The sequence below is a fragment of the Nyctibius grandis genome, chromosome 33, assembly GCF_013368605.1.
Source record: "Nyctibius grandis isolate bNycGra1 chromosome 33, bNycGra1.pri, whole genome shotgun sequence".
NCBI classification, from domain to species: Eukaryota; Metazoa; Chordata; class Aves; order Nyctibiiformes; family Nyctibiidae; genus Nyctibius; species Nyctibius grandis.
The window spans coordinates 4036460-4064409 of NC_090690.1; the positions used below are offsets into that span (position 1 = coordinate 4036460).

Genomic DNA, 27950 nt, shown 5'->3' on the forward strand with positions numbered 1-27950 from the left:
CCCCGCCCCTCGCGCTGTACCCCGCCCCGCCCCTCCGCGCATGCGCACAGCGGCCCGCGCATGCGCGCCGAGGCGGGGCGGGCGCGGCGGGATGTCGCAGCGCGGGGCGGGGGATCGCGATCGCGACCGGGAGCTTCAGTGGTCGGCGCGGAGGATGGGGACGTCGTTGCTGCTGCAGCTGTCGGCCCACGAGCGGGAGCTGGACCTGGTGTGCTTGGACCACAGCTACGCCAAGCCCTGGAGCGCTCACCCCGACGCCAGCGCCGCTCGGCCCACCCGAATGCTGTTCCTCACCCCGCGGCGACAGCCCGGCACCGCCCTGTGAGCTGGGGGGGGCTGAGGGGGCTGTGAGGGGAGAGGGTGGGGTGGGGAGGGGTCCTGCGGGGGCTGTGAGGGGAGAGGGTGGGGCCTGTGGGGTGAGGGGGGTCCTGAGAGGCCTGAGGGGGGAACCCGGGGGATTTGTGAGGGGAGAGTGTGGGGCAGGGGGGGTCCTATAGGGTAGAGAAGCCTGGAGGGGGTCCTGAGGGGTTTGTGAGGGGAGAGGGTGGGGTGGGGGTGGTCCTGAGGGTCCTGGGAGGGGAGAGTGTGGGGCCTGTGGGGCAAGGGGGCGGTCCTAGGGGTCTGAGAGGCCTTGGAGGGGGTCCTTAGGGGTCTGTGAGGGGAGAGTGTGGGGTCTGTGGGGCAAGAGGGGGTCCTATGGGTCTGAGAGGCCTGGGCGGGGGGGAACATGAGGAGTTTGTGAGGGGAGAGTGTGAGGCCTGTGGGGTGGGGGGGGGTCCTGAGGGGCTGAGAGGCCTGAGGGGGGGAACCCGAGGGATTTGTGAGGGCAGAGTGTGGGGCAGGGGGGGTCCTATGGGGTGGAGAAGCCTGGAGGGGGTTCTGAGGGGTTTGTGAGGGGAGCGGGTGGGGTGGGGGGGGGTCTTGTGGGGCTGAGAGGACTGAGGGAGGGTCCTGAGGGTCCTGTGAGGGGAGAATGTGGGGCCTGTGGGGTAAGGGGGGAGTCCTAGGGGGCTGAGAGGCCTTGGAGGGGGTCCTTAGGGGTCTGTGAGGGGAGAGTGTGGGGCCTGTGGGGTGGGGGAGGTCCTGAGGGGCTGAGAGGCCTGAGAGGGGAACCCGAGGGATTTGTGAGGGGAGAGTGTGGGGCAGGGGGGGTCCTATGGGGTGGGGAAGCCTGGAGGGGGTCCTGAGGGGTCTGTGAGGGGAGAGTGTGGGGCAAGAGGGGGTCCTATGGGTCTGAGAGGCCTGGGCGGGGGGGAACCTGAGGGGTTTGTGAGAGGCGAGTGTGGGGCCTGTGGGGTAGGGGGGAACTTGAGGGGTCTATGAGGGGAAACTGTGGGGCCTGTGGGGTCCTATGGCGGGGGGTCCTGAGGAGTCTGTGAGGGGAGAATGTGGGGCTGAGAGTCCTGGTGGTGGGGTCTGGAGGGGTCTGTGCAGGGAGCGTGGGGCCTGTAGGACTGAGAGGAGTCTTGTGGGGCTGTGTGGGGAGAGTGTGAGGCCTGTGGGGCAAGGAGAGGGGCCTGTGGGGGTGCCTGTGGGTCTGAGGGGAGAGTGTGGGGCCTGTGGGGCTGGTGTGGTGGTGGGGGAAGAGCGTGGGTTGAGGAGGCCAGAGCAAGGTTTGGGATCCATGGGGAGCAGCATGGGCTGTGGGAAGGTGTGGGGGTTCCCTTGGGGGGCTCAGGGCTGGTTTCACAGCCTTGGGTTTGGGGCAGGAAGGGGGGCTGTGGCCAGACCTCGGTGGTTTGGGTTAGGGTCGGGGTGTGGGGCTGGGCCTGGGGTCACGGGTGAGCGTGGGGTGTGGGATGGGAGCGCGCTCAGGGGGTCTTGGGGTTCACGGGGGCTGCGTGGGGTCAGAGCAGGAACAACTATGCTTCTCTAAAGCGTCGTTGTTCCCGACAGCGAAGCGGACGTCCCCATCGACGTGGAGACGGTGACGCCCACGCCCGTGCCCCTCTACGACAACCAGAAGGCGCGGAGCGTGATGAACGAGTGCGAGCGCCACGTCATGTTCGCCCGCACCGACGCCGATGCCCCTCCGCCGCCCGACGACTGGGAGGAGCACGTCAACAGGTATCACAGAATCACAGACTGGTTTGGGGTGGAGGGGACCTTAAAGATCATCTAATTCCAACCCCCCCACCACGGGCAGGGACACCTTCCACCAGCCCAGGTTGCTCCCAGCCCCATCCAACCTGGCCTTGAACACTGCCAGGGAGGGGGCGGCAACCTGGGCCAGGCTCTCACCACCCTCACAGCAAAGAATTTCTTCCTCAGATCTCATCTCAATCTCCCCTCTCTCGGTTTAAAACCGTTCCCCCTCATCCTCTCACTCCATACCCCTGTAAAAAGCCCCTCTCCAGCTTTCTGGGTGTTAAATGGCCCCCCCGGGGCGTGGTGTGGGGTTTGTTTAGTGTGACTTGACACTAGTGATATTCCTGAGCTGAATAATGTCGAAAGAAAAGGAATTCTTGTGTGCAAATTCCTCGCCTGCCTGCTGTGAAGGTTGGTTTCATGGTAGAGGGTGGCCTAGGTGGTGAAACTCTCCCACACGCTTTGTGTTGGGAGGAGGCTGGGACAGTGAGTAAATTACACGTAGATCCTCAACTCGGCCGTATTCTGATGTCAGAAATGAAAAATGAGGCTATTCATAAATTCCACCTGATTAAAAACCCTCCCTGTAACTGTAGGCAAGTCAGTTCACAGGCTTGACGTTACGAGGAATGGGAGGGGTTTTTTTCTGGAGAGTTTGAGAATCACAGAATGGTTTTGGTGAAAGGACCTTTAAGCTCATCAAGTCCAACCGTCACCCAAGCACTGCCCAGCCCACCACTAACCCATGTCCCTCAGCACCACATCTACGCGGCTTTTAAATCCCCCCAGGGATGGGGACTCCACCACTGCCCTGGGCAGCCTGTGCCAGTGCTTGACAACCCTTTCCATGAAGAAATTGTCCCTGATCTCCAATCTAAACCTCCCCTGGGGCAACTTGAGGCTCTCGTCCTATCGCTTGTTACCTGGCAGAAGAGTATCTGCCAGCAGATTTTCCTATTTTCAGGCAGTTGTAGAGAGTGAGAAGGTCTCCCCTCAGCCTCCTTTTCTCCAGGCTAACCCCCCTCAGGTCCCTCAGCCGCTCCTCACAAGCTCTCCAGACCCTTCTCCTTGTGCTCCAGACCCTTCACCAGCCCCGTTGCCCTTCTCTGGACTCGCTCCAGCACCTCAAGGTCTTTCTTGTCGTGAGGGGCCCAAAAGTGCACCCAGGATTCGAGGTGTGGCCTCACCAGGGGGACGATCCTTGCCCTAGTCCTGCTGGCCACACTAGTGCTGGTACAAGCCAGGATGCTGGAGGCCTTCTTGGCCACCTGGGCACACTGCTGGCCGACATTCAGCTGGCCATCAACCAACACCCCCAGGCCCTTTCCCACCAGGCAGCTTTATCTCACTTGATGATAACATCTGCTAAAAGGAATGATTATTTTGATCTTATTTATTGTTGCTGCTCTTACTCTTGTCTTTCTGATGCTTGGATGTTCGCCGACACGCCCTCGTGACATTGAAAAACTCGTGGTTGTTAATGAGCCATCCTACTAATTAAATCCTCGGTGACAAAACTGACTTTGTCCGTAGCCATAACTGGGCTCTCGAGGCTGCGCTCGCAGCCGGTGTCCTGCTGTGCTGCCGACTGCCTTTGGGAACAGGTTGTAGCTTGCAGGACCTGGACGTGGGTGTCACAGTGACCGACGTTACCTCTCTGGTTTTCTTGACAGGACGGGTTGGACCATGGCCCAGAACAAGCTGTTTAATAAGATTCACAAAGCACTGCAGTCTGACAGGCTGGCTCGCTTGGCTAACGAAGGGGTAAGCTCTTTCACTCCCTATTTCCCTTCCCAGCAGAGCCGCTGCCTGTGTGGTTTTTTTTATCAGTCCTTCCTAGCAAAGCCTTGAGTGAGTTGAGATCACAGAGTGTCAGGGATTGGAAGGGACCTCGAAAGATCATCTAGTCCAATTCCCTGCTGGAGCAGGATTACCTGGATCATATCACACAGGAACGCGTCCAGGCGGGTTTTGAATGTCTCCAGAGAAGGAGACTCCACACCCTCTCTGGGCAGCCTGTTCCAGTGTTCGGTCACCCTCACTGTAAAGAAGTTCCTCCTCGTATTTATGTGGAACCTCCTGTGTTCCAGCTTGCACCCATTGCCCCTTGTCCTGTCAAGGGATGTCACTGAGAAGAGCCTGGCTCCATCCTGATGACACTTGCCCTTTACATATTGATAAACATTAATGAGGTCACCCCTCAGTCTCCTCTTCTCCAAGCTAAAGAGACCCAGCTCCCTCAGCCTCTCCTCACAAGGGAGATGTTCCACCCCCTTCATCATCTCCGTGACTCTGCGCTGGACTCTAGCAGTTCCCTGTCCTTCTTGAACTGAGGGGCCCAGAACTGGACACAATATTCCAGATGGGGCCCCACCAGGGCAGAGTAGAGGGGGAGGAGAACCTCTCTTGACCTACTAACCACACCGCAGGATGCCACTGGCCTTCTTGGCCACAAGGGCACACTGCTGGCTCGTGGTCATCCTGCTGTCCACTAGGACCCCCAGGTCCCTTTCCCCTCCGCTGCTCTCCAACAGGTCTGTCCCCAACTTATAGTGGTCCATGGGGTTGTTCTTGCCCAGATGCAGGACTCTACACTTGCCCTTGGTATAGTTCATTAAATTTCTCCCCGCCCAACTCTCCAGCCTGTCCAGGTCTCTCTGAATGGCAGCACTGGTGCGTCAGCCACTCCCAGTTTGGTGTCATCAGCGAACGTGCTGACAGTGCACTCTATTCCCTCATCCAAGTCATTAATGAATATATGGAATAGTACTGGTCCCAGTACCGACCCTTGAGGGACTCCGCTAGACACAGACCTCCAACTGGACTCTGTCCCATTGCCCACCACTCTCTGGCTTCTTCAGCCAGTTCACAATCCACCTCACTACCCGATCATCCAGACCACACTTCCTCAGTTTAGGGATGCACGTGGCGTGCTTAATCTTTCCCATAATTGTGTTTCTTTTGCATTTCCTGGTTTCTAGGCTTGCAACGAGCCGGTCCTGAGGAGGATAGCGGTGGACAAATGCGCTCGGAGGGTCCGCCAAGCTCTGGCCAGTGTGAACTGGGACACCAAGCTGATCCAGTGGCTTCACACGACGTTAGTGGAAACCCTCAGTTTGCCGGTGCTGGCTGCTTACTTGGATGCTCTGCAAACGCTTAAAGGAAAGGTAATAAAAGCAGTGAGAGACTTTGCTCTCTCTTACAACGTTCTCCCTTTGTAAAGCCTGTTAAAGGAAGCTGCTGGAGTCTTTATCCTTTGTCTTTGGAGCCGTAGGGATGATGTTTAAAAGCCCCTTGAAAAGGCTGTGTGTGTTTTCTCACTCCTTTCCTGCCTCTGGTTTCAGATCCCCACCCTGATCGACAGGATGCTGCTCTCCTCTACCACCAAGACCGGGGCGGCGGGCGCTGAGGCTCTGTCCCTGCTGCTGAAGAGACCCTGGGACCCAGCAGTGGGCGTCTTGTCGCACAATAAACCAGTGAGTATCTCTTGGGGCTTGCAGGGCGCGAGAGGCTGGGCTCACATCGGTTTTATTCTTCCCATCCTTCTGCTGTCCTCGTCCTTCTGCCTCCACCTTGTTTCCTGGACTCTTTCCCTCCTGCTTTAGACTTCCTCAGTGAGGGGAGCTCATTGTTGGACACATTCCCCCCTGTACTACCCTGAGGTAGCTTTGGCTGGAGGAAAATGTGATCAATTAACGAGCAAGATCCCTCCTGCTTTGTTGTGCAGGCCAGGCTGGGCAGCGAGGTCTCAGGCAGGGCGGTTGCTTTCTCTTACGTGTCTCTTTCTTGAACTTTGTAGAGCAAATTGCCTGGTTCCCCCCTCATCCTGATCGCTTCCTCCGGACCCTCCAACTCCATGTTCCCCACTTCTCGACGGCACCGGTTCTGGCAGTCGCAGCTTTCCTGCTTGGGAAAGGTTCGTGTGGTTGGTTTGGAAGGGAGGGAAGCTCAAACTAGTAGCTGTGCTAGACTGCAGGCGTGGAGCTTGTTTTTTATAAGCCTTCAGTGCACCAAAATACTTGGCTCTGCTGAAAGCAGAGGCTGGCATCTGCCACCTGCAGTGCTTGGCATTTGAGACATCCCACAGGGGATGAAGTTGCCCCAATCTGATGCGTTTGGGGTCTCTTGGCGACCAAATCTTCAGCAGTTTAGATCGTATCGTTACTGTTATTGAGGATTGATGAGTCTCCTGGTAGGAAGAGGTTGGAAGAGAGAGACTGTAGGTCATCTTAGTCCTCTGCCTGGATACAGAGCTGCTAATTAATGGGGTAGATAGACTGGGTGTACAAGAGCAAGGTGAGCAGCAGAGGTTGCCTCTGTGGGGAATTCTCTATTTCCCCTGGTTTTAGTAGCCAGAAGTGAATCCCAGGGGAAAGAGGGGGAGAGAAAGCACACGTTCATGCATGAACTGCCTTCCACTCCATGCCAATTGTTGTCTGTAGCTGTTTTCCCCAGGAATGCCTTCGTTATTTATCTCTCTCCCATTTCAAACCGCAGGTGATTCCCATCGCCACCCACCTGCTGAACAATGGCAGCGGGGTGGGGGTGCTGCAGTGCCTCGAGCACATGATCGGGGCGGTGAGGAGCAAAGTGGCGGAGGTAGGTAAGAGCGGCGAGCGTATCAGGGAGCCTTTGCTGCTCCCTTCAAACTGCTCGCCTCACCTGGAGGTGCTGTGCCACCCTGTTGTCTGTCACTCTTCTCCATCCACGTCTCTTTTTTTATCCCATAGATTCACAGCCACTTCTCTCACAAGCCCATCATCCTGATCGGCTGGAACACGGGTGCCTTGGTGGCCTGTCACGTAAGTACCTGATTTCCTTTGCATCATGAACTTGACAGCTTCAGTTCAGAGTTTGGTTTGATTTACTGCTGCTTTTCAGGCTCTGCAGGGGTTCTTCTTGTCCCTTTTCTCTTCCCAAGGCCTGGCTTTGGGGTAGACATCCTTTCTGGTCATGGGGGCATAAGCAATTTGAGTCATTCAGTGTTTTTTTTTCCCCATTCTTTTAATCAACAAAGCAAAGTGTAAATCTGGAAGGTATTTCTGTGCCTGGCAGGAGCCTGACAAAGCAGCCTTCTCGCCCTCGATGCACTGCACTGTTAGGGTGCTGACTGTTGCTTTTTCTACCCAGGTTTCAGTGATGGAGTATGTCACTGCAGTTGTGTGCCTTGGATTCCCGCTGCTCACCGTCGATGGCCCCAGAGGGGTAAGGACCAAAGGGGGGATGGAGCCATTTAAAGAACTGTACTTATTTTTTCCCAATACCCCTAGATTGTTCTAGAGAATTGGGCTTGGAAGTCCAGTGATAACTGGGAGATTTTTTTGAGGAATATCTGTGTGATTTTCATTGGGAGGAGGTGTGCACAGCAGGTAGGGCTGTCACATTCATAGCAGGGTTCTTGATGTGATGGCAGATGTGTGAAGTCCTGTGTTTGCTTGTCTCGCTGGGACGTGTTCTTGCAGCTCCTTGCTGGGGTCTTACATGTGGGTCACTCGTTAACTATGTCATTTGGCACCAGAGATGACAACTTAAGTTGATTTAACTTAAGTTGACAGGATGGTGTCAGGGCAATGGTTGGACTCGATGAGCCCAGAGGGCTATTCCAACCTCATTGATTCTGTGATTCTGTGATCCTGGATCAGTCCTCTGAGATTACAGTTCCCCTTGCTCTTGCAGGATGTTGACGACCCCCTCCTGGAGATGAAGACCCCTGTCCTCTTTGTGATCGGTCAGAATTCCCTGCAGTGCAACATGGAAGCGATGGAAGATTTCCGGGAGAAAATACGAGCTGATAACAGCATGGTGGTGGTGGGAGGAGCAGATGACAATCTCAGGTAATGGTTTACGAGATGAATGCTTTCTTCCCAGGAACACTGGGCAAGATCTGAGCGCGCTGTGTACAAAAAATTGGTAGATTTTGGTAGATGGGAACTGCATAAAAATGCTCCATCAAGATCAGCTTTGCTATTTGCAGCCTCTTCTCCCAGGCAACCAGTGATAGGACAAGAGGACACAGCCTCAGGCTTTGCCAGGGGAGGGTCAGGTTGGACATTAGGAAGCATTTCTTGTCAGCAAGGGTCATTAGCCATTGGAAGGGGCTGCCCAGGGAGGTGGTGGAGTCACCATCTCTGGAGGGGTTTAAGACAAGCCTGGACATGGCACTTAGTGCCCTGGTCTAGTTGCCGTGGTGGTGTCAGGGCCATGGTTGGACTCGATGATCCCAGAGGGCTCTTCCAACCTCATTGATTCTGTGACTCTGGGACTCAAAACCTGGTATGTTGGATAGAGGGTTGGTTTTCTGTGATAAATCTGCTTCGTTTCTCCCAGTGGTAAGTTAAAGATCCAGGGTACAGCGTGGTGTGACACTAGAGCACGTATTTGCTTTTTCATGTCGTCCCTGGCTCTGGAATATGGAACTTTTGGAGGCTGTGTGCGGGATTGGGCTGAGGGAGGCTGTAAGAGCCTTGCAGGAGGCAAGAAGCTCTTAAGGTTTCCATAAAGTTTGGAGTTTGTTCTGCTGTCACACTTGTGCGTGTTTGGAATAACTCAGGCGAACCATGATGTGTGTGTGGAAACGGAAAACCAAACGTGTTGACTTCCATCTGTTTGTTTTAATAGGATAAGCAAAGCCAAAAAGAAGTCAGAAGGCCTGACCCAGAGTATGGTGGACAGGTGCATCCAGGTAACCACAGAAATCTTCCTTTTACACCTCATATCTGTACAAAAAAATCTGCTGAAATGTCTTAGTTAGAACCTTACTGCCAGGGTTGGTTGGGTTGAAGGTAATGTGTCTCCTGAGTGGGGTTTTGAAGTGGCTTCCTGGTAGCACACCTTAACCAAAGCAGTTTTCTGAGCCTTCCAGTACATCTGCCTGGGGAAGCAAGCAGTACTTGTGGGGGAGCATTGGAGAAGCCACCATGCTTCTCTCCTGGGTGTCAGAAATCAGTTTAATACGAGCTTTAATGAGAAAGCCAGGGTCTGTCTGTGAGGTTTTAGGGTTTCTTTGTGGAATATTAAACCTATTAAGTGGTGTGCGCGTCTCTAACGATTTGTTTCATCCTTCCTAGGATGAAATAGCTGACTTCTTGACTGGAGTCCTCACCCGAGCGGAGAGCCACCCGGGCTCCGATCCCCGTGACCTGGATGCTGAGAAGAAGAAGAAGCCCCGTGACTCGACCAGGAGGGATCTGTCCTTTGACTTGCCAGAAAGAACCAGCAGACCTGCCTCGCCGGCAGCCAAAGTGCCCGCCTCACCCTCGGGCTCAGAGGTGGGGGCTCTCTCTGGGATACTTTGAGCTGGGAAAGGCTGAGGTGGTGTGAAGAGACGCTTCTGTGCTGCTGAAATAGTGGCGAGAGACGTGGTTGGTGTTGGAAGAGGGAGGTGAGAGGATGTGGAGGGACTGATGGCTTGTGGTGGGGCAGGTGAACCCTCAGAAATAATCTGCTCCAGCAAAAGGATGCGCGTTCTTGCACCCACGCTCGGGGTTCTGACTGTCTCGCTGGGAAACGAGGGGGTAAGAGGTGCTCCTTCTCTTCGAGCAGGACTTATCCAGCGTCTCCAGCAGCCCCACTTCAAGCCCCAAGACTAAAATGGCTGCGGTGTCCTCCATCCAGAAGCCCAGCCAGATCGGCCCCACGCAGCTGCTGAAGAGGCAGGTGCCGCGGACAGACACCGTCCTGACACACAAGCAAGCACAAGGTAATGCCCTGCAGCTCTCCCACCCTCTTCCCTCTTAGCACCCAGATTTTTGGTCTTTATCTGTCCTGGCGTGTTTAGGTTTTTGCTTTGAATTCCAAGCTCCCCGCGGCAGCTTTCTCTGCAGCTCAGTCCCCTGCCACTGTCGTCCGGAGGCAGCAGCCTGTGGGGGGTTGAAATTAGGTTGGAAATGGTGTTTCACTTGCTCTGGCTGACCACATCACCATGTAGCCAAATTCTTTTTCAAGTGTGAGCCCCTTGAGTGGTGTCTCATATCCCTGAAGGCTGCTTGGGAAGGAGATAAAGGCACTCAGGAGATGATTGAGGCTGTTGAATTGTGACTGAAACGGTGGAGCTTGGGTAATTACAGAGTCATCTTGCATCAAATGGCAGTGGAAAACCTGCTCTGAATAAGAAACCAGCTTGAGCTGTGGGGTTGTGTTTTTTTTTGTCCTGTTAGATGCTGATTAAAAACCTCACGGTGCAGCTTGGGGTCTGATTGTGAACGCGGTGAATGTAGGTGATGCTTTTGTTGATGATGATGATGATGATGATTGCTTCTGGCAAGTAGCAGCGGCACCTGGGGAATAGTTCTCCATCCTCCTGATTTCTTTGCTCAAGACAGACCTCAACAGGCTGCTTGTTGTTGTCTCCTGCAACAGTGTGACCCTCCACAATCTCTAAAGTCTTTAACTCAAGGGTAGGGTCCAGGGGGAGGTTGAAGCGTGGATCTCCCTTAATTTCTCAGACCACAGACTAAAGAAATCTATTCCTCTGTTGTTGTAGTTGAGGGAGGAAGTTTCTAGGTAGCGCAGGGGAGACAGGAGGAGGGTCTGTGGAGCGTGGGGTGTGTCGTGGCTGCCTTGTTTTGTCAGGAGCGTGGCTGCAGGGTGGCTTCTGGCCTGTGTTTTGGGGCCGTAGCTGTTCAGGGCGGTGCTGGATGATGTCTCCCAGTGTCAGATGTGCTATGCTGCCATCCGGAGAGGAGGTCGGTGTGTCTCCGTTGTGGCTGGATTGGTCATATCCAGAGCTCTCTGCCTGTTCAGAGGTCTCTGTCTGTGGGTCACAGTGGTGTCCCTAGAGTTCCCTGTCCCCCTCCAGAGCCGGGCTGTGATACTGTAATTCTCTCTGATTCATTTCAGCTCAGTTCGCTGCTTTTCTGAAACAAAACATGCTGGTGAGGAAAGCTCTTCCTCCTGGCACCTCTTCATGTCTCTTTGGTGAGTATCTCCTCACTTCTCACTCTCTCTCTCTGTCTCCCTCCTTCTCTCTCTCTCTGCTGCCTTCTTCCATCATCTTCCTCTTCCCTTGCATTGGTTTGGGGATGTGGCCCGACGTGTCCCCATGTCCCCACTGCTTTTTGCTTTCTCATTGCTGTGTTTGAAGCTCAAGCAAGTGGCCCACTTCCTCCTAGCTGAGAGCATTAACTCTTCCCGAGCTCTTCCCCTTCCCCTGCTCCTTGAGCCGTGTGGTCTGGCATCCGGTTTGCTCTGATGGACTAAAACTTTGTGGATTGTGACTTTTGGTGATTGTGAATTTAACCCTTTCTGGTGCTGGGGATGTGGCCACCAGCCTGAGAGACCTGTCGTGTTTGGTGGAGTGTCCCAAACACAGGGAGCAGCAAAGGGGCTGTCAGGGGGAGCGGAAACAAGGGACTGCCAAGTGGCTTGGAAGGGGCAGATGTAGACATGTGGAGCGGCGTTTCTTGGCCAGAGAGAGTTAGGGAAGAGCAGAGAGGTCAGGGAGAGGGATGGCTTTGGGCAGATGGTGGTGTGGTGGCAGAGAGATGCTGTCTGGACCAGGAGACACGCGGAGGTGAGCAGTCTTTAGTCCTGTGGTCTCTTGCGTTGGGTGCTGGAGCACACAGAGAGGTGGATCTCGGTGCTTTGAGGGTTACGAGTCGCGGAGCAAGGTCCACGGTGTATCTAAAGATGCATTTTGCTCTCTGGAAGGGCAGTGACTGTGTGGATCTGGGATTGGGAGAGGGCAAGAGGTTGAAATCCAGCGCTTTGGGAGGCTGCGGTGTGGCCACGTGAGCTGTCAGTGTCAGCTCTCCGTTCGGGTGACCCCGGGGTGCTGAGAGCGTGGACATGGGTGAGCCCTCCCTCTCTGTAACACCCTGAACGCCGGCGCTTTTAACTCGGCGAGGCGAGTGCTGGATGCAGAGAAGCTGGTGGCATTTTGGTGTGCTGTGTAGGGACTCCTGAGGTGCAGGCTCCCTGCTTGCCTGAACACACACGAGGTACAGTCCAGACTGCACATATACAACCGTGGTAACAAATTCCTGAGGCAAGTATTGATCCCAGATGGTTGTTTTAAAGGTTTGTTTCTCCATCGAGCCTTGTTTAAATGTTTCTTTCTCCCTTGAGCCTTGTTTTGTGCGATGGGATTAGCCTGGGAGCACACGTGCAGCCCCCTGCGCTTACCCAGAGCCCTCCCACCCAGTGTCTGCTGGGAAGAGGAACTACAATGGAAGTTACCCTGCTGGTGGGGAGATGTGGAGAGGCTGGCACCAGCCTGGGCTGCCTTTCGTTAAGATTAAAAGCTGATTAAGATCTTTGGGCTCCTTACTGTGTTGGCTCGGCTGCCTGAGCTGGGAGGTAGGAAGCTGGGGCATGTGCAGTGGGAGTGTTCACTGGTTTGGGAGCAGGGTGCTCCTCCTGACCACGCAGCCAGCCCTTGGTGGCGGGGGTCTGCCTGCCCCAGCAGAAACAGGCTCTGCTCTCGTGCAGTGGGGCCGCAGAGGGACGTTGGGTCACCGCTCGCCGATGCTTTGAGGGGCACCTAACGCCACTGCCTGTGCATGTGCCCTTTCGCTGTCCTGCTTGGCTGGTGGCACTTGGGGTCGGGGGGCTTTGGTGCCTGCAGTCTGTGCACGCCTGAGGAGGTCTCTCTGGGCAGTGGTTTGGATGATGCATGTTTGCAGGTGGGTGGGAGCATTGCATGAGCGTCACAAGCCACAAGTCCAGCCATCGATAGCAGGACAGCGAGCCTGGCACTTGTCTTGGGGACCAGAGTGGCTCCAAAATGCTTGGAGTCGCCTGACATTTAGGGGTTTGGCTGCAGTCTTGTCCTACACTCCCAGTTCAGAGGTAGGTAGGCAGTATGCAGGGAATGTGTAAATATATGTATTACACACACATCTGTATGTTGATTTTATAGAATATATTCATATCTAGATAAATATAAATAAAAAGGTATGTACAATTTGGCCTCTAGGCTGGTGAATACACAGCTTAGATGCCCAGGACCATCTGTAAAGAGGGAGTTAGCTGGCTCAGCAGTGGTCTGCAGAGGCTCTCGATGGAGAGAGCGCTCGGAGCTCTGAGCAAAGGCTTTTCCCCCAGCCACAGGTCATGGCAGCACTGGGGTGTAGCGGTGGCTGCATCCGAGCACTGCCAGGCTGCAAACACCACAGTGGGAGGCAGATCTGGGCCATCACTTCAACCCAATCCACCAGTGTTTCGGGCTGGGGCTGGACAATCATACACCAGCGGTGGGGGATGCGTGGAGAGCAGATGGGCAGGATGCGGCAGCTCGTGACTGTTTTGTTCCTGGGCTGCCCAGACGTGCTTGTCGTGGGTCCTCGGTGCTTTTTTAGGTAGCCCTGGCCCTGGGCAAGCTCGTGCTCTAGACAGATGACACGGATGTGACAGGTCAAGGACATGGCAGCAAAACGAGCCGTCGGTGTGGAAGAGAAGTCTCAGCTCATGGTTTTTCTTCCCTAGTGGGGTGAAGGGGGCTTGGCTTTGCTGCAGCACCTCTAGTGCTCACGGCTGCTTCGCTTGGTGCCCGTAAGAAACCTGCACGCTTCAGCCCCGCTCGCCGAGGGCCGCTCAGGAGCGCTGGAAGGGATGTGCCGGACAACGAGCGTGCAAATATCTTTGCTGGTGTGCCGGAGGAGCGGGCTGAGCTCTAATCCCAGCGTTGGCAGCGCGCCTGCGCCACCTCTGCAAGTCTCTGCGCCCTCATCCCCTCACCTGGAAATTAAGAATGTTGCAGGGGCCTGATAATGCTGTGCTGTGGGTTGAAAAGTGTTTATGTGGAGACGTGGTAGCGCTGTAGACACCCATTTTTCTTCGCTGCAGAGGCAAGACAGACTTTATGTGCTGTCCTGCCGTAGCCTGTGAGTAGCTTAAGCTAAGTCCTGACCCTCAGACAGCAGCTTAGGGCACGCGAAAGCCAGCGTAGCTGGTGAAAAGGAGAAGCGTGGGCTCCTGGTGCATGGGAGATGGGCAAGGCTGGCATGGAGGGAGCTGTGGAAGTGTGCATGGGCATGTGTCCCTTCTCCGCGCCTCGCTGCGCACCGTGGAGCCGCACCGACCTCGAGGGACCGGCCGTCGGTTTTCAAAAAGCTCCTTCTGTGTCCCCTAGTTCCAGTCTCCTCAGAGCACTCGGAAGGGGCTGAGAAAGATGATGTGCGTACGCAGCTGAAGAGGCATCAGACCCCCAGCCCGACCCAGTGCAGCAAACCCTCCAAACGAGCCAAAATCAAGGTGACCATTGTCTCTCACGGAGATGCTGGCGTGGGGAACGGAGCACCCCTCACCACCCAGGCAGAAAGTGAGTTCCCGTTGTGTAGCTGCTTTTTTAACCAGAGAGTGGGGTCGTGGCTGTGCCCAGCCCTGCTCCTCTGGGGCACGGCGTGGGGAGGGGAAGGGAGCTGTGATTTTTTTATTATATTTGGAGGATTTAGCTGCAAAAAACAGATGGAGGCTCGAGGTGTGAGTGACCTGGGGATAGCTGGGGAAGCGTGGGGGCTGACAGCATTGTAGGAGCTTGGCAGGAGCTGCTCCACTGCAGCCTTCTGAGCTGCAAGGTGGATTTTACACCTTCCTCTGAGGCATCGAGCCGCTGCTGTGGAGGCAGGACGCCGGTCCTGGCAGACGCCTTGCTCCAAGTAGGTCGTGCACATCTCCAGTTCTACTGCCTGCTCCTGCACGAAGCTCTCACCCGGACCGTGCTCCTGCTTGAGGGATGACAACGATGTTCTTCCCTCTGGAAGACCTTTGTGTGTTCAGACTTCACTATTCAGCCGAGCGCCCCGCTCTGCTGATCCCCTTTGGGCCTGGAGTCTGCCACAACACGCACTTGATACACGTGGAAATAAATTCCAGCTCCTCTCCTGCCTCTGCGGCTGCGAAAACCCACCACACCACACGTCGCGGAGCTCCCTGCTGTCCAAGAAGAGGTGACGTGCTCTGTCTTCCCCTTGAGCCAGAAGGGCTCCTGTCACCCTTGCACCTGAAGGATGTTGCCGTGTCGCTGCCCGTGCTGGTGTACGATTTCCAGATCGTCCAGATCCATAAAGCAATTGCTGGTTGTTAGTGTTGGCTCGGTGCAGTGCAGGACTGGAAGGTCAGCGTCTCCATTCCCATAGGAAATCAGAGGTTTTCCAAGCTGAGAAGTCATTCTGCTCCCGTGGAAGCATCTCTTGGTTGGTTGAACACTTGTTTTGAACTGTGAAAATGAACTAATAAACACAAATCCTTTTTTTAAGGTTTGTCTTCTGGCAGCTTTGAAAAATCTCTGGGTTCCGGAATCTTTATTATTTTTTTTTTTTTAATTTTCCAAACTTCTTTTCACAGAAAGGAAATGAATTGCAGAAGTAAACATGAACCAAACCAAGAATTCCCTCTTACCGCAGGTGAGCAGGAGGAACGCACAGCACAAATGCAATTGTATCCCAAAAAAGCCACAATAAACACATGTTGTGACTCCTGGCATCCCTGTGTGTTTTGTATCTCGAAAAAACACTTACAAAATTGATCACTAGTGACCAGCCAGCTCCGAGCTCATCACTTGAGGCGGTGGAGCTGTGCTGTGGTGGACTAGGAGGAGGGGATTAGTGGAGATAACGTTTAGGAGAGAGATTTGGTGTTGAGGGTGTGAGATTTCGCTCCTTACTGATTGTTTTATTTTTATTTTTAAGCAGATTCCTTCAATCCTGTCTGTCATAACCGTTCCTTTGCCGTTTTTATCCGCGACTCGGTTTGATCCGATCTCCCGTAGCGCGGTGGCTGCAGCGGAGGTTTCCTTGAGAAGATGCTCTGTGAGCAGGACGAGCGCCGTGTCTGCGGGGAGTCGTGTGGGAGAAGGGGAGTCCCTAAAGCCTCGTGGAGGACAGAGAGTGAAGGTTCTTCTCTTTCTCTTGCAGTCGTCGCCGGAAAGCCGGTCCCCATGGCTGTGGGCCAGTCGGTGTCGGGCGCGAAGGAGCTGTCGGGGCTGCTCGCCACCCCCAAGTGAGTGGGATTTTGTTTTTTTAATAAGCTGTGGGTCTTTTTGGACAGGCTGCTGATGGGAAGCGCTACAACATGACTTCTGCATGTGGAACTTTCTGGTATCTTATAGAATCATCGAATGGTTTGGGTTGGGAGGGACCTTAAAGCCCATCCAGTTCCAACCCCCCGCCACGGGCAGGGACACCTTCCACCAGGTTGCTCCAAGCCCCATCCAACCTGGCCTTGAACACTGCCAGGGAGGGGCAGCCACAGCTTCTCTGGGCCATCTTGCTTATGACTGGGAATTTTCTGAAGTGCAGGACGCTCTTAGGCTCCTGAAAACTATTTGTCAACGAGCAGTCGAGTCTGAGAATGGCAAAAATAAGCAGAAATAGAATTTATTGTGGCCCTTGGGCTGTATTTCTGTATGATTTCCCAGATCCAGGTTTGCTTAGCTCTGTCTTGAATGACTGTGGTGTCTTTGCCAGAAATTCAGTGTTGTCCTTAATCCTTCCCTTCATTCCCTTTACCAGTCAAGCATTTTTTTTTTCCAAAGATGGGGGAAAGAAGCCTCAAGATTGGTTCATGAAGTCGATTAACTGGCCGTAGGGATTGCTCTTGGGGAATGAATCTGACACTGACAACTCATGCCACCGTTTTCCCTTTTAATTCAGACCAAGCTTTGGAGAACCAGCCTCTGATCTGGGAGGCAGAGGAAGAAGAGCTGTTCTCAAGTAGAAAGTAGGGTTTTAAAGGGGAAACGTGTCCCTGCCAGGTAGATTGCTTTTGTGTAGGGTGACACAGCCCTGGCAGCACCTAGGTGGGCACACACATCATAACAAGCTCACTTCCAGTTTGGGAATACACACATTTTGCTGTAGGCTCCTTGTTCCAGCTGCTGCAGTGGAAACTTCTCTTGCTTTGGGTTTTTGTAGCTCTTCAACTCCTTCCCTTACGCTTCCAGGAGTCCCCTAGGTTGTGTTAGGCCAGTGACAGCTCGCTGTCAAAGCCATCTCGCGTTGGTCTGTGTAGTTTATCGCTAACCAGAGTCTTTCTCTTCTGCTTTGTAGGCTGAGTTCAGCAGGAGAAACCTCCTCCCCGAGCCCTGCTCCCTCTGCCCTGATCCCCAGCAGCACGGCGCCCAGCGCTTTCCACGCCCTGCAGAGCAGGCTGGTGGCCAGCAGCGCCCACTGCATGCAAGCCCAGCCGGCCAGTACCCTCCAAGGTACCTGCCTCTCTCCGTGTCTCTCTTGTGAATGTAAAAGGTAAACCAGGTTCAAAATCACGTGGTGGAGCCTCTTTCTTGCATTCCCTGGTTGCTTTGGGTTTGGCTGAGGCAGCATTTGTAGTGCTTTGCTATCACAGAGCCTGCAGGGATCCAGTGAGACGCTATAAAGCGAGGCTGAAGGCCCAGCAGGTGACCTGTTAATTGTCATTTGTATGTAATGATGCTTTGAGATGACCTCCTCTTGCCTTCTGGGTTTCCCAGCTCACCTCGTTTGTAGCTGCAGCAATGAAACGTGTTGGTCTGTGTGTGTAGAGCAGCCAGGAGGATCCCTGCCGACCTCGAGGCAGGCTGCTTGGGACACTGCTCTTCAAAGAACAGTTTTGCAGACCCCAAAATATGACAGACTTCATGGGGGTGAATTCTCTAAGCCTGATTTCTTTGTTCTTTGCTTTTTTTTTAGGAGCAGCATCTGCCAGCAGCCTGCTGCAAGGGCTGAGCTTCAGCCTGCAGGACATCGGGACCAAGTCCTCAGCCCTCCCTGCCAGCGTGGCTGCTGCTGGGCCGCCTGTGCAGGTAGGCAGCCTGCAAACATCAGAGATCCCTCTCTGGAGGGAAGCTGTGGGGAGGATAAAGCGGTAGGGAACCTCGACAGGATGTGGTTGCTCCAGGACCAGAAGAGATGAGGGATGCTAGGAGTGAACTGCTGCTGAAATGATGCCTCCAAGCCTTGGCTGCGTGCTGGGGGCTAAGGGTTCTGTAAGTGGCCTGAGGTCTAGGAAGCAGGGCTATGGGAAGTGGTTTCTAGGTGGCCACTTAGAAAATGCTGAGAAGGAATTGGAGAGCAGACTGGGGGGGGGATCAGTGATCTTTCTCCTCCTTGTTCTGGGAAAACACACGCCTATGACCTCTCAGGGAATGCTCTCCATCCCTTCAGTTTGAGGTGACCTCGGGTGGCTTCATTAGAAGTGGAGCCACAGTTTCTCCCAGTCATGCTTTCAAGCTGAAATGAGTATGTGCAGACTGGAAGGGACAAGTTTACTTGCCTTTAGCCCTGCTTGTGGCCACCAGAACAAAGTGTGGAAACTCTGACCTCTGAAGACCTCTAGCTTCTGTGTGAGGGAGAGGCCATGCCATCCCGGCATCCCCTTTCCTTCCAGGTGCTCAGTGCTTCTGCTTCTCCTTCCAGACCTCGGCTGTGAAGACGCCTGCACCTATCCAGAACCTGAGTGCCATCACCACGGGCACCGGCACGATTGTCCGCACCATCCCGGTTGCCACCTCTTTGTCTCTGGGAGCCTCAGCGAGTGGCAAGCCCACGGCTATTCACCAGCTGCTGACAAACGGGGGACTGGCGAAGCTGGCCAGCAGTCTCCCTGGCTTGGCTCAGATCTCCAACCAGGCAGCAGGTGAGGGAGAAGGGGGACAGGCATGCGACAGAGGCGCCTGGAGCACCCCATCACCTCGAGACCAGCGTTTCCAAAACTTATTTTGCCTTGGAGCCAGGGCTCAGTTCTGGGGCCGGTGCTGTTCAATGTCTTTATAGATGATCTAGACGTAGGGATTGAGTGCACCCTCGGTAAATGTGCAGATGACACCAAGCTGGGTGGGAGTGTTGATCTGCTGGAGGGCAGGAAGGGTCTGCAGAGGGATCTGGACAGGTTGGATCGATGGGCCGAGACCAACGGCGTGAGGTTCAACAAGAACAAGTGCCGGGTCTTACACTTGGGCCACACCAACCCCCTGCAGCGCTACGGGCTGGGGGAAGAGTGGTTAGAAAGAGACCTGGGGCTGCTGATGGACAGGCAGCTGAAGATGAGCCAGCAGTGTGCCCAGGTGGCCAAGAAGGCCAATATTGAGGTGTTGGAGTGAATCCAGAGGAGGGCGACCAAGCTGGTGAAGGGTCTGGAGGATCTGACCTGCGAGGAACGGCTGAGGGAGCTGGGGGTGTTTAGCCTGGAGAAGAGGAGGCTCAGAGGTGACCTTAGTGCAGTCTACAACTACCTGAAGGGAGGTTGTAGCGGGGTGGGAGTCGGCCTCTTCTCCCAGGCAACCAGCGATAGGACAAGAGGACACAGCCTCAAGCTTGGCCAGGGGAGGGTCAGGTTGGCCATTAGGAAGCATTTCTTCTCAGCAAGGGTCATTAGCCATTGGAAGGGGCTGCCCAGGGAGGTGGTGGAGTCACCATCTCTGGAGGGGTTTAAGAAAAGCCTGGACATGGCCCTTAGTGCCCTGGTCTAGTTGCCATGGTGGTGTCAGGGCAATGGTTGGACTCGATGATCCCAGAGGGCTCTTCCAACCTCATTGATTCTGGGATTCTGTGGTTCTATGGACAGCTGGGTGTGCGAGCAGTTCCTGAGCAGCTGCCTCTGATGGGAAGAGCTTTTGATGCAGCAGTCAGTTGGTGAACGTGGCCTCTGCAGTCCCCGTGTCTCAGGGACGTTTCTCTCGCGTGTTTTCTAGGCTTGAAGGCCCCAACGACCATTACTGTGACGCTGCGTGGGCAGCCCAGCCGCGTGACCACGCTTAGCCAGGCTGCCATGGGGACTGTCCAGCCCCAGCTCGAGGAACAGCCGATGCAGACGCAGGCACCTCAGGTAATTTTTGACATCTTCTCTGTAGAGAAAGCGTCCACTGCTGCTCCTTGGAGCTTTTTCTGACCATGGTAGTCAAGGGCAGATATCGCTGTCCTGGGGAAAGTGTCCTTGGTCACATCTCTCTTGGGTGTGAGGAGCTTTGTTGCTTTGCTGAGGCTGCACAGAAAGGGGCCGTGCGAGGCGGTGGTTAAGAGGACCAAGGTCACCTTTGTGTCTGTTAGTGGCAGAGTCGATTGTGCTTGATGTCACGCTAGTACCACACCTCGGGAGTCTCCAGCTAGACTGGGAGAGCTGACACCAGCATGGGAGCTGTTACTGAAGCTCCAGGGCTTTCTTGGCAGTACACAGGTTGTGGTGGGAGGAGGAAAGCTGCTTGTAGAGTGTCTAGTCAGGCAGGAGAGTGGGTTGGCCGTGCTTTCGGGAGCCGTATTCCTCTTGAAAATGCTGCTTCTGACTATTAGGGGTCCTGGGGGTGTTGGGGATACTGCACTCTTCACTCCTGCAGGTCCCCAGCTCCTGCTCTTTCATAGAATCATAGAGTGGTTTGGGGTGGAAGGGACCTTAAAGATCATCTAGTTCCAACCCCCCGCCACGGGCAGGGACACCTTCCACTAGACCAGGTTGCTCAAAGCCTCATCCAGTCTGGCCTTGAACACTGCCATGCTCTTGAAACCAACTGATGAAGTGCTGACCGTGTGCTCCAGGGTTGTATCTGTTCAATACCTCCTGTTGGAGGGGGATCGCTGACAGTAGGAAAAGCTCTTACTGTTTGGACTCTCACCACGTGCCAGGTGCTGTCTCAAGGATCCTGGCTGCCTTCCTGCTTCCTACGTTAAGTCTTGGTGCAGTTGAGTGGGAAGCATGAGATGCCAAGTCAGAGAGGGGTGGTTTGTTGTGAATATAGTGGTTTTTGGTACTGTAACGAGGACCTCTCAACCCCAAATCCTGGAGGTAGCAGAAGGGGTGAATTTGGTTGACCCAAGCTCAGGTGGTCTCCCCGTGCTCCCAGCTCCGGTGCTGTACAACGCTCGGGTCTCTCCTGTAGATGTTTCCCTGGATGTGGGGGAAAACAGGCAGCTGGGGCCTGAGATCTGCCTCGGGGGATTGAAGGAGGCACTGCAGGACAAGGGCTGCTGGTTGCCTGAGCGTATAGAGATCAAGATCACTCCAGATGGGCAGGGGTGGTTTGTTTCTTTGTTTTTTTTTTCCTCTTGGATGTGATTTTCCTACTTCTGGTAGCACTAACACAGGTCCTGGGCCCATGAACTGGTGTAAAGGAGTTCAGATCACTCCTTGCTTTGTAGTTTTGGTCCCTGTTGCTGGGCTGGCTCAAGCTGTGGGCAGCATCGTGAAGGCAGGGAGTGTGTTTCTACTCCTTGCTGCTCTCTGCAGAGGTTTGAGGTTTCTTGAAGCCCTGAGATATATTTAGGGAGGCATTATCCTAAGGGTGAAGCCTTGGGATGGAAGCTGGGTAAGTATTAGCTTTAGAGCTGGTAGTTTTGACGCAGAGTCCTGGTTTACTGCTGGTTAAAGCTCAGATTTGGGAGCATCTGTGTCCTTCCTCTGTTGACTTCCCTGTGTTTCTTTCAGTCACTTCGCTGGCCCAGGTGGCCAAGAAGGCCAATGGCATCCTGGCCTCTATCAGGAATAGTGTAGCCAGCCGGTCTGGGGAAGGGATCGTCCCTCTGTACTCGGCACTGGTGAGGCCGCACCTTGAATCCTGTGTCCAGTTCTGGGCCCCGCACTTCAAGAGAGATGTTGAGGTGTTGGAGCGAGTCCAGAGGAGGGTGACCAAGCTGGTGAAGGGTCTGGAGGGTCTGACCTGCGAGGAACGGCTGAGGGAGCTGGGGGTGTTTAGCCTGGAGAAGAGGAGGCTCAGAGGTGACCTTAGTGCAGCTACAACTACCTGAAGGGAGGTTGTAGTGGGGTGGGAGTTGGCCTCTTCTCCCAGGCAACCAGCGCTAGGACAAGAGGACACAGCCTCAAGCTTGGCCAGGGGAGGGTCAGGTTGGCCATTAGGAAGCATTTCTTCTGAGAAAGGGTCATTAGCCATTGGAAGGGGCTGCCCAGGGAGGTGGTGGAGTCACCATCTCTGGAGGTCTTTAAGAAAAGCCTGGACATGGCACTTAGTGCCCTGGTCTAGTTGCCATGGTGGTGTCAGGGCAATGGTTGGTCTCGATGAGCCCAGAGGGCTCTTCCAACCTCATTGATTCTGTGATTCTGTGGCGTGACAGAGCCTGCGAGCGTTGGCAGAGCTGAGCTTAGCCCTGGCTAAGGCAGAGCTCATAACACAGACGTCCTTTGTTACCTTTGAGACACCCCTCTGAGCACAACAGTGACCCCACAGCGTCATGAAACCGGGTGCAGATCGACTCCAGGGTTAACGAGTTCACGTAGGGGTTAATGTTTTAAGGCGGAAGCACTTTGGAAACTGGATATTGGGTTGACTTTTACCTACAATGCTGAGCTTGTGGGTTCAAGGCAGCGCTTAATTGTGTGGCCGGCTTCAAAAGCAAACCGAAAGCTGTTTTTTTTATGGGAAATGGGATGAGCTGTGTGTTTTTGGAGCTAATTATAGCCCTTGACATCAGCTCCGTGTGCCTCGAGCGCATAAGCCTTACGTAATCCAGCAGGGCTTCCTGTGAAAGAGCAAATTTACAAAAGGCTTTGGAGGATAAACTTAAACTCTGTGTTTTCAGTGGTAGCCAAAGCTGTTGTCGGTTGGGTTCCCTTTGAAATCCCAGCTGAGGAAACGTGAAGCCCACGCTGTGATTTTTAAACTGCTGGGGCGATGCCTGGAGCAGCTGAGATGCAGTTTGAGTGGGTAAACTCTTTCCCTTCCCCCCGTGAAGACTGAGGAATCTCCCTGGGGAGTTTAAATGCTTTTTGTGAGGAGCAGAGTGAGAAGAAGGGAGAGTGTTTGGGTGGTTTTAAAGTGAAAATACGAGCAAGCTTCAGCTTCTCTTTTCAAGAAACTGCCCTGCCGTGGTTTTAACGTGGCTTTTTGTGTGGCTTCCCCCCTGCAGCGTGGTTATATCCTGACAGTAGCCCCCTAAAGCGTGGGGTGATGCTGATGCTGGATCACACTCTTGTTTTCTGCTTAGTGGCACGAAGATTTAAGCTGCCCCGACCGGAGCTGCAAGCTGAGGTTTGAGCTTTGGGCAAGGGTGCCCCCTGACATGGCATGAGGAGAGCTCTGACTCCAGCTGGCTGCTGGTGGTGGATGTGCTGTAAGCACAGTAAACACCTTTCTTTTCCTGAAGTCTCACCCTTTCCACTCCCAGGGGCAGAAATATTAATTATAACTAACGGAGCACTGTTAAATCATTGCACAAGGCATGGAAAAGCAGGCTGCAACCTGCATGAGCATCAGGTAGGGGGGGTGCTCAGACTTCAGGGGTGCAGGACAGCGAGCAGGTTGGCTCAGAGGTGGAAGTCAGAGGTGGGTGTCTGCTCTTGGAGCTGGAAAAGCTGCTTTGGGGGTTGAATTATGTCAGCTCAGGGCTGCGAGGGCTCACAGGGAGAGCACAGGAGCACACGCAGGCAGCTCTCTGCAGTGCCAGGTTGAAGACGCACCTGGACAGAGTTGAGGCAAGTGAAGTGGTCCCAGAGGCATTTGAAGAACCCCTCGAATGAAGGAATTTCCAGGTATTTCCCTGCAGCTTGTCACTGCTCTCTAGGGCGTGCTGCCACCTGCCTTAGGATGTCCAAACTCCCCAGTTGTCCCAGTATTGGACATCTGGTGTAAGCAGCTGGTTCTTGTCAGAGGGGCTTGTACATCTTCATCAAGCAAGAGGGAAGCTCCTCTGATGCAGAGGGTGGTGTGTGCTGTTCCAGTTTGTACTGGGCTTCCGCTGGTGCCACTGGTAGTAGCACATCATTCTTGCAAGTGGGTCTGCATCATGTAGGAATCGTTCTCGAGCTCCTGGGTGTTTCTTTGCTGTTAGAGGAAACGAGAGCAGGACTGATTTCCCTGAGAGCCAGAGATGGGGACAGAAGCATCCCAAAAGGCGAGTCCAGAGGAGGGCAACCAAGCTGGTGAAGGGTCTGGAGGGTCTGACCTGCGAGGAACGGCTGAGGGAGCTGGGGGTGTTTAGCCTGGAGAAGAGGAGGCTCAGAGGTGACCTTAGTGCAGTCTACAACTACCTGAAGGGAGGTTGTAGCGGGTGGGAGTCGGCCTCTTCTGGGCAACCAGCGCTAGGACAAGAGGACACAGCCTCAAGCTTGGCCAGGGGAGGGTCAGGTTGGCCATTAGGAAGCATTTCTTCTCAGCAAGGGTCATTAGCCATTGGAAGGGGCTGCCCAGGGAGGTGGTGGAGTCACCATCTCTGGAGGGGTTTAAGACAAGACTGGACATGGCCCTTAGTGCCCTGGTCTAGTTGCCATGGTGGTGTCAGGGCAATGGTTGGACTCGATGGTCCCAGAGGGCTCTTCCAACCTCATTGATTCTGTGATTCTGTGAAGTTTGTGCCAGTCTCACACCAAGCACCGACACTGATGACACCATCGTGCTTTTAAAATACGCATCTCTGTGGATTTCTCTCCATACACATTTTTACCTGAGCTTTGTGATGACTGGTCGGAACGAGGGCAAGGCTGGAAGGAGCAGGGAGAGGGTGTGCTCTGTTTTTTTATGATAAGGGCTCCCGCAGGTCCTTGCAGCCCCCCGCAGATGGTGTGTCCTCCACAGCGGGGCATTTCCAGCAGCTCTCCGTTACTTTAACCCTTCCAGGCTCCAGACGGTGCTCTTGGGAACCTGGCCGCCCCAGCTACCAGCGCCGCCTCTCCTGGCAAGCTGCTGTCTCAGATGGATCTCAGCAAAGCCCAGGCTGGCGCAGAGATGGCTCCCGCCGACCCCGCGGCACGCCTGACCTCCGCTGCGGCGGCACCCGTAGGTGAGGCGCATGGCAGTCGTGGGGCGCGGGCAGCCGGCCTGGGGACCGGAGCGGAGGCCGGGTTGGAGCCATGCTGCCGGGTGACGGGTGTGGAGTCACTCTGGGGAATAAGCGGCCTGAATGCTGCTCATTTTTAAGCCCATTGCTTTTTTTTTTTGTCCCCCTCTTTTAAGTTAGGTTCCTGCATGGAGTTTTGGCTCAAAACAGCTGGTTTTGAGCAGTTGACGAAGAGCAGGGTGAATCCTGGGGTCAGTTCTGGGCCCCTCACGACAAGAAAGACCTTGAGGTGCTGGAGCGAGTCCAGAGAAGGGCAGCGGGGCTGGGGAAGGGTCTGGAGCACAAGGAGAAGGGTCTGGAGAGCTTGTGAGGAGCGGCTGAGGGACCTGGGGGGGTTTAGCCTGGAGAAAAGGAGTGACAGGATGAGAGAAATGGCCTCAAGTTGCCCCAGCGGAGGTTTAGGTTGAAGATCAGGGACAACTTCTCCATGGAAAGGGTTGTCAAGCGCTGGCACAGGCTGCCCAGGGCAGTGGTGGAGTCCCCATCCCTGGGGGGATTTAAAAGCCATGTAGATGTGGTGCTGAGGGACATGGGTTAGTGGTGGCCTTGGCAGTGCTGGGGTAAGGGTTGGACTCGATGAGCTTAAAGGTCCTTTAACCAAAACAATTCTGTGGAACTTGAGCCCAACCACAGGAGGGATTATCTGCAGCTTGTGTCTTTTGTCTGTCTTTTTCTCTCGTTCCTTTTGTTATCTGGCATAGCTAGAGGATGAAGTCAGATCCGTGGAGAACTTGACCTGCTTTCACTGGAGCTTCAGGCTGGCTTTGTGTCCAGCGGGGAGGACCGGTCTGTAGGAAAGGTGCTGGGGCAGCAGGGTGGGCTGGGGCGTCGTTGCTGATGTCTTCACAGCATCATCATGCGGCTGGAGTCGCCTGTTCCCGCCGTCCTCCTGCCCTTCCACCCTCCCCAATTCCCCCCAGGATGGGGGGTCCATGGTCCCATCCTGGTTAGACGCTCGCTCCTCAGCCTGCGCTCCGTGCCCTTCCCGCTCGGGGCTCTTTGTTCTCCGCGCTGGTGGCGTTGGTGGCATCTTTGATGCTGCTTTACCCAAGGGATGCGGTGCCCGGTGGCCAGCACGGCTGGGGTGCTGCTGCCTGCTCCTCGGCGTGGGCTCCTGAGGGACAGAGCAAGTCGCCGCCGTGGGCGACCGCAGGGGCAAACCATGGGCTGCTCCAGCTTGGGGCTGTCTTTAACCAGCTGTGAGTCTCCAGGCTTCTTCCTGCCTCTTGAGCGCGTCTAAACGCAGTGATTAGATCTCAGTGAAGTCTCTCTCCGGGCTGTGGCTGCTGTAGATGCAGCTGGGGAGCCAGCTCGGATGGGGTGACCACCACGGGGCAACCTCTGCCAATCCTGTGTCCAGTTCTGGGCCCCGCACTTCAAGAAAGATGTTGAGGTGTTGGAGCGAGTCCAGAGGAGGGCGACCAAGCTGGTGAAGGGTCTGGAGGGTCTGACCTCCGAGGAATGGCTGAGGGAGCTGGGGGGGTTTAGCCTGGAGAAGAGGAGGCTCAGAGGTGACCTTAGTGCAGTCTACAACTACCTGAAGGGAGGTTGTAGTGGGGTGGGAGTCGGCCTCTTCTCCCAGGCAACCAGCGCTAGGACAAGAGGACACAGCCTCAAGCTTGGCCAGGGGAGGTTCAGGTTGGCCATTAGGAAGCATTTCTTCTCAGCAAGGGTCATTAGCCATTGGAAGGGGCTGCCCAGGGAGGGGGTGGAGTCACCATCTCTGGAGGGGTTTAAGACAAGACTGGACATGGCACTTAGTGCCCTGGTCTAGTTGCCATGGTGGTGTCAGGGCAATGGTTGGACTCGATGAGCCCAGAGGGCTCTTCCAACCTGGTTGGTTCTGTGATTGCTGTAGAGCACAGAGAGCTTCATTTCACAAAGCCTGAAGGCTTTTTATATCTGACTCCTGGGGTGGAGCATGATGAGGGTCTGAGCACCCTCAGCACTGCTGGTGGGATGGAGCTGGAGATGCTGGAGGTGAGCAGGAGCTTGCCTTGAGTCAGGCCACCGAGAGCAACGGGAGCTCGGTGTGGGCTGTGGCCGCTTGGCGGGTAGGATGGGGCAAGCTGGAGCCTGCTTGGCTAAGGAAGAGCCGTGATGTCCTGTCCCAATGGGAGGGGACTTTTGGGTGGGAGAAGATCAGACACTGAAGGAAGAGAGGGGCTTCATGGAGGGGATCTGAGCAGAGAGGGGCTTCCTGGGGGGATCTGAGTGGTCTAGGAGGGGAGTGGTGCTGGTGGTGCCCGAGTTTGGCCGTTGAGCTTTCCTTGCCCAGGCCGTGGCAGCGCTGGGGTTTGTTTTGGGGTCTCAGAAGATAAGGCAAGGCCAGATCTTTCTGTTCAGTCCCAAAGCCCACGACTCCACCACTGCAGCCCAGGGTGGGCTCCGCATCCCCGTGGTCACTGACCCTGCTCTCCCCTTCTCCACAGTGACCACCACCAGCCCCATGAAGACGCTCTACGTCATGTCGGACGCCAAGCTGTCTGCGCTTACCAAATCTGTGATGGGTGAGGCTACCTCTGTCCCCCTCAAACTGCCGGGCATCCAGCCTTCCTCCTCCTCCTCATCTGCCAGCTCTCCCACTGGCGCCGTCACCTTCGCCACCTCCCCCCTGGCCAGTGCCCCCAGCCCTCCCAGCAGCCTGGTACACTCGAAGGTGGGACCTGTCCTACAAACCGCTTCCAAGACGGTCATCCTGACCTCCACGCTGGCCACGGTGAAGGGCGATGGACCCCTGGGACACGTCGGGGAGAAGGTCAGCCTGACCAAGAGCGCCGCGGCCCTCGGCCACGCGCTGGGGGCAGTGGAGACCCTGGGGAGGGTTCCCTCCGTGGTGGACGACGGCAGCACCATCATCCACACCCGAGAGGCTCTGGCCAACAGACACTTGCTGCCCCAGGGTGTGCTGCCCGGAGGGGCCGGCACCACGCTCATCACGCTGGGCAGCAGCCTGGCCAGCTCCTCCATCATCGCCACGGCAGGGCCCACGCTCGCCCAGAAGCCGTAGGGACCCCCAGGACCACCTCAGCTGGGGGGTGGGAGAGGAGCAGCCCCGTGAGCATGGGGGGGCTGGTTCAGGCTGGGACAAGGCGGTTGGTTTTGGGTTTGTTGCTGTTTAATAAACCTTTTTGGGTTTTTTTTTTGGTCTTTACTGACTTCGTTGTGCAC

The 27950-nt window shown here is 55.1% G+C and overlaps 1 protein-coding gene across 4 annotated transcripts; it reads left to right on the forward strand.

Annotated features, from left to right (window-relative positions):
* The first annotated feature begins 81 nt into the window (after window positions 1-81).
* On the forward strand, window positions 82-27920 carry KANSL3 (KAT8 regulatory NSL complex subunit 3). 4 transcript variants are annotated; one of them, XM_068421605.1, is made up of 22 exons: window positions 82-321; window positions 1897-2067; window positions 3762-3852; window positions 5070-5255; window positions 5433-5564; window positions 5888-6004; window positions 6586-6687; window positions 6819-6890; window positions 7219-7293; window positions 7765-7922; window positions 8707-8770; window positions 9156-9356; window positions 9631-9787; window positions 10927-11004; window positions 14159-14347; window positions 15942-16026; window positions 17076-17230; window positions 17694-17806; window positions 18420-18639; window positions 19694-19827; window positions 24560-24722; window positions 27212-27920. In XM_068421605.1, the coding sequence occupies exons 1-22, from the start codon at window positions 92-94 to the stop codon at window positions 27787-27789; spliced, it is 3471 nt and encodes a 1156-aa protein (XP_068277706.1). In that variant the 5' UTR covers window positions 82-91; the 3' UTR covers window positions 27790-27920. The 4 variants fall into 4 exon arrangements, with proteins under 4 accessions (XP_068277706.1, XP_068277707.1, XP_068277709.1 ...); XM_068421606.1 differs by lacking the exon at window positions 10927-11004; XM_068421608.1 differs by lacking the exon at window positions 24560-24722 and having other exon boundaries at window positions 27212-27295.
* Window positions 27921-27950: the final 30 nt, after the last annotated feature.